The 5,983-nt window shown below is 42.2% G+C and overlaps 1 protein-coding gene across 1 annotated transcript; it reads right to left on the bottom strand.

The window, feature by feature from the left end:
- Nucleotides 1-3,268: 3,268 nt before the first annotated feature.
- Nucleotides 3,269-5,147, bottom strand: LOC130469981 (uncharacterized). Its single transcript, XM_056839534.1, has 3 exons — nucleotides 4,983-5,147; nucleotides 4,174-4,301; nucleotides 3,269-3,509 (listed from the first exon to the last, which is right to left on the bottom strand). Exons 1-3 carry the CDS (start codon nucleotides 5,145-5,147, stop codon nucleotides 3,269-3,271), a joined length of 534 nt encoding a protein of 177 aa, XP_056695512.1.
- Nucleotides 5,148-5,983: the final 836 nt, after the last annotated feature.

Genomic DNA, 5,983 nt, shown 5'->3' with positions numbered 1-5,983 from the left:
TGGAACAACATTGGCAATCCAGTATGGGTAATTGGCTTCTCTGATAAATCTGACCTCTGACTGCTTGGAGACGTCTTCTCTGATTTTGAGGGAAACATCCAGTTTCATTCGTCGGAGTTTTTGCTTGATGGGCTTAGAGCCTAGAGTGAGGGGAATTTTATGCTACCCGATGCTTGGATCAACCTCTGGGATAGCATGATAGGACCAAGCAAAGACATCTATGTATTCTGTGAGTAGCTGGTGATACGAATTGGCAGCGGAAATACAAACAAGGATAGTAGATTGGCAAGCTAGACATGTAGCTCGACAATCACGACTGTAAGCCAAGACCTATTGACTCACAATCAAGGCCATGGTTAGGAATCGCGTCCTAAACAATGACAAGACTGAATCATACGCAATAATTCAAAGCATTGCTGAGAACAAGTGTTTGTTTGTGAATGATTGATTGATTATTTCTCCAGCTAAAAATGGCTATAAATAGCCCAAATAATCAGCCATAGCTGGCGTTTACAATTAGCTCAAAATACGCTCCCTTAATGACAGAAGGTAAGCCCAACCAATCAGCCATAATAGGCGTTTCAAACAGCTCAAAAGACTCCCCTTACTGAAAGAAAATAACAGCTAATTAAAGGCTATAAAAGGAAATTAACTACCCCCCTTAATGCAAGAAAGTAACAGCTAATTTAAAAGCTATAAAAGGAAATTAAACTAAATGGGGTATTACATCTCTTGTCCCCTTATTAATCTGATTTAACTTGAAAGAAATAAACTTAAAGCCTTGTTAACTTTGTAACATGCAGCCTTGATCAAACGGACCAACGTGCATCCTAGACCAACGTGCAACCTTGATCAAAAGGACCCAATACAGGACACCATACACACACAATGAGCCATTGAACCCAAATAAGCCTCGGGTCCAATTGCAAGCAAAAGGTCATCACCCATCAAGCCTTCTCCATCTATGACTGGTATCATTCCCTCCTCCTTTAAAAGGAATTGACCTCAATTCAGCAAGGCCATCATCATCAAGATAGGTTGAGATATCACCCACATTGAAGGTAGCGTGGACACCATAATCTCCCGAAAGTTTGATTTTATACGCATTGTCATTCACACGCGCAATTACTTTGTACGACCCTTCGGCTCGAGGCATAAGCTTGTTCTTGCGTTTGTTCGGAAAACGCTCCTTCCTTAAATGAACGCACACCAAGTCCCCTTCAACAAACACTCGAGGTTTTCGATTCTTATTCGATTCCCGTTTATAAGATGCATTAACGGATTCAATACGATCACGAACTTGTTGGTGCAACTTCATCATGGACTTCAATTTAGCTTCAGCGTCTTGGTGAACCAACTCCTCTTTTGGCATTGGAACCAGGTCCAACAACAAGTATGGGTTAACTCCATATACGACCTCAAATGGGGAATGGCCTGTAGCATAAGTAGGAGAGCAATTGTAAGCAAAATCAGCGTGAGCAAGCTTGACATCCAAATCCTTTTAGGTCTTACTTACCAGCCCCCGCAACAACGTTCCTAAGGTTCGGTTTGTAACCTTTGTTTGCCCATCTGTTTGAGGGTGATGCGACGTGCTAAAGAACAGCTTGGTTCCCACCTTCCTCCATAGTGTATTCCAAAAGTAACTCAAAAGCTTGGAGTCCCGATATGAAAAAATGGTCTTGGGAATCCAATGTAAACGCACAATCTCTCGGTAATATAATTCAGCAACATTACAAGCATCATCGGTTTTGTGACAAGCAACAAAGTGAGCCATTTTCAAAAATCTATCCACCACAACCATGATAGCGTCCTTACCCCTTAAGTGCAAGGCAAAGCTACTATAGAATCCATGGACACATCTTCCCAAGGGCGGACCAGACCGACAATGGTGAGTACAAACCAAGCTTAAATGAACTCTTGGCCATACAAAAGGTCACACACTTTCCCAAAATGTTTGTCACGTCCCCAACATTTTAGGCCAAAAGAAATGCTCCCTCAATACCTCCAAAGTCTTAGCTATACCAAAGTGACCAGCCAACCCTCCGCCATGCGCCTCGCGCACTAGCAGCTCAAGAACTGAGTGTTTGGGAATACAAGACGATTACCCTTAAAGAAAAACCCATCCTGTATCATGTACTCTCCATAGGCACCAGTTGTGCACCTCTCAAATGCAACTCCAAAATCAACATCATCACGATAGTAATCTTTCAAAGTTTCAAATCCCAGTAAACAAACATCAAGGGTAACAAGTAACGTATACCTGCGTGATAGTGCATCGGCCACCACATTAATCTTACCATCCTTATACTTCGAAGAAAAGTAAAAGGACTGCAAGAACTCAACCCACTTAGCATGCCTTGGACTCAATTTCTGCTGCCCGTCAATGTACTTCAAGGACTCATGATCCGAATGCAAGATGAAATGATTCGGACGCAAATAATGGCTCCAATGATCCAGAGCTCTAACAATGTCATAAGTGCGGTAGTTCAAACTAGCACCACCCAACTTCTCTGAAAAGTAAGCTATGGGTCGCTTACCTTGGATCAACACAGCATTGATATCCACACCACTAGCATCACACTTGACCTCAAAAGGCTGAGAAAAATCAGGTAATGCAAATATATGACCGGCACAAAAACGTTCCTTAATCAATTCAAACGCCTTTTGAACGTCTCTGCCCCATACAAACGCACCTTTCTTAAAACAACCAGTAATGGGACTAGTAATGTACTGAAATCACGAACAAAACGCCTATAAAATGATGCAAGGCCATGAAATGAACGCACCTCACTTACTGTTTTAGGGTTAGGCCAGGTCTTAATAGCTTCAATCTTGGATTGATCCACGGACACTCCAACTTTCAAAACCACATCACCCAAGAACACCACATTATCAACAAGAAACGAACACTTCTCTTGTTTCCCATAGTGTTTTTGAGCTCTTAAGGGTTTCAAAAACACGCCTCAAATGCAGCAAATGTTCTTCTTCGCTCATACTATACACCAATATAACATCGAGGTAAACCACAACGAATCTGCCCAAGAACGATTTAAGTTAACCTCAATAACGTACCAGGAGCGTTTGTGAGACCAAATGGCATGACGGTCCACTCATACAAACCATGTTTCGTCTTGAAAGATGTTTTCCACTCATCCCCTTCACGCATCCGAATTTGGTGATAGCCACTTCTCAACTAAATCTTTGAGAACACCACCGAACTAGGGAGCTCATCTAACATATCATTGAGCCTCGGAATGGGGAAGCGATACTAAATGGTAATGTTATTCACTGCCCTACTATCAACACACATCCTCCACGTTCCATCCTCCTTAGGTACAAGAAAAAACGGTACATCACATGGACTCAAGCTTTCTCGAACATAACCCTGACTCTTAAGTTCATTAATTTGCTTCTTTAATTCCTTGGTTTCCTCCGGATTACAGCGATAGGCAGCCTTATTGGGCAGTGAGGATCCTGGAACAAGATCAATTTGATGTTCAAAGGCAAACCTGGTGGTAAGTCACCGGGGAACACATCTTTGTACTCAAACAGTAACTCGGCTATGGGGTTGTCCTTCCTCGAAGTCTGGTCCTTTCTTCCTTGGCTATGAGCAGATACACCATATCTCCGTGATCAAGGGCCTGCTAAATCTCCCGTTCGCTAGTCAACATGGTCAGATTCGGTCTCTTTTTCTCTTTAGTACTCATGGATCGAACCGCTTGTGAAGACATTGGTTTCCACACGATTTTCTTGCCCTTATCCTTCAACTCATATTCATTACTCCTTCCCTTGTGTACGACATCCCTATCGAATTGCCAAGGACTCCCTAACAAAGTATGACAAGCATCCATAGGAATAACGTCACATAAAATTTTATCCACACAGGAACCCATAGTCAGTCCAACCCTCACCTATTTTGACACCTTCACACTATTGCCATCATCTAACCAATGGAGTGCGTATAGGCTTAGGATGAACCGTAGTGACTAAACCCGGTTTTGAGGCCATCTCACTAGAAGCAACATTAGTGCAACTCCCCCCCCCCCATCAATAATCACACTACACCACTTATCCTTGACTTGACATTAAGTATGAAATAATTGGTCTCGCTGGTCCGAATCAGTGGATACAATCTGGGTCTGTAGAGTGCTAAGAACCAGGGCCTTATCATACAATAGAGCCTCATATCCTTCCACCTCCTCATCCTCGTTGCCCTCATCAAACACAAATATGTCACCCAACCTTTTCTCCTCAAACAACTCCTCACGGTACTTAATGGCTTCCCTCAAGGTTACTACTCGCTTATTTGGAAACACATTTTAATAATGACCAAACCCTTGACACTTAAAACATCGAACCTTGGACATACTCGTTTCCTTAGTCGAACTAGCCAATTTTGGGACAACCGTGGGATTACTAGGTCCTACGGGGCAAGGGGATGCTTAACATTTAGAGGTAGACTCGGGTTTAGACCAAGGTTTGGTTTACCATACTCCGTACTCAACCCTCCCCCATATTTCGTTTTTCCTTGGGTCTCCAGTTTCAAACACAGCCCACAAAGTGTATCAAAGTCAGAATAGGGATATAGTTCGACCGTATTAGAAATATTGAAGTTCAGACCACGTAGAAATCGTGACATTTTCTGTTCCTCTATTTCATCCATTTCACCCATCAAAGAAAAACTTTCAAACTCATCAATATACTCCCCCACACTCAATTTCCCTTGCCCAAACTCAGCAATTTAGCGATAAGTAGTTGCCCTATGAGTTGGTGGCACATACCTTTTTCTGAGCTTACGCTTCAAGGACTCCCAATATGCGATTTTCTCTTTTGCAGCAGGAGTTCACTTGGCTTTCATTCCCTCGAACCATAATGAGGTCCCTCACCCTAGTTTCAGTATCGCATACTTACAACGCTTCTCATCATCGAGGTTCTTGAAAATCGAACATTCTATCGATCTTGCGCTCCCACTCCAAATAAACCTCAGGATCTGTCCCACCAAAAAACTCGGGGAGTTCGGTCATTTTGAATTTATCCACAACCCGTGGTGGTTCACCACTTCTTGGCTGCCTACAAAGCTCTCCATCTTGGACGTTCCTCAAGGCCTCACGGAGATGTTGTAAAAGATCAAAATCGTCAAAATTCATCTTCGGCCGTTAGGATCACGAGCTCCGGCTTTGATACCACAAATGATACAAATTGGTAGCGGAAATACAAACAAGGATAGTAGATTGGCAAGCTAGACCTGTAGCACGACAATCACGACTGTAAGCCAAGACCTATTGACTCATAATCAAGGCCATGGTTAGGAATCGCGTCCTAAACAATGACAAGACTGAATTATACGGAATAATTCAAAGCATTGCTGAAAACAAGTGTTTGTTTGTGAATGATTGATTGATTATTTCTCCAGCTAAAAATGGCTCTAAATAGCCCAAGTAATCAGCCATAACTGGCATTTACAACCAGCTCAAAATACCCTCCCTTAATGACAGAAGGTAAGCCCAACCAATCAGCCATAATAGGCGTTTCAAACAGCTCAAAAGACTCCCCTTACTGAAAGAAAATAACAGCTAATTAAAAGCTATAAAAGGAAATTAACTACCCCCCTTAATGCAAGAAAATAACAGCTAATTTAAAAGCTATAAAAGGAAATTAAACTAAATGGGGTATTACATCTCTTGTCCCCTTATTAATCTGATTTAACTCGAAAGAAATAAACTTAAAGCCTTGTTAACTTTGTAACGTGCAACCTTGATCAAACGGACCAACATGCAGCCTGGATGAGCCATCGAACCCAAATAAGCCTCGATTCCAATTATAAGCAAAAGGTCATCACCCATCGAGCCTTCTCCATCTATGACCGTATCAGCTGGACAAGATTATCACACTCTTCTGGAGATAAAGTCAAACCATTCTGAACTAGTTTTGGATCACTGCTGTTAGAAAGGTTAAATTTTTTCAGTCTCCTCAATTATTGGCG

The sequence above is a fragment of the Spinacia oleracea genome, chromosome 3 (assembly GCF_020520425.1).
Source record: "Spinacia oleracea cultivar Varoflay chromosome 3, BTI_SOV_V1, whole genome shotgun sequence".
NCBI classification, from domain to species: domain Eukaryota; kingdom Viridiplantae; phylum Streptophyta; class Magnoliopsida; order Caryophyllales; family Amaranthaceae; genus Spinacia; species Spinacia oleracea.
This window is presented reverse-complemented; position numbering and strand designations above follow the sequence as displayed.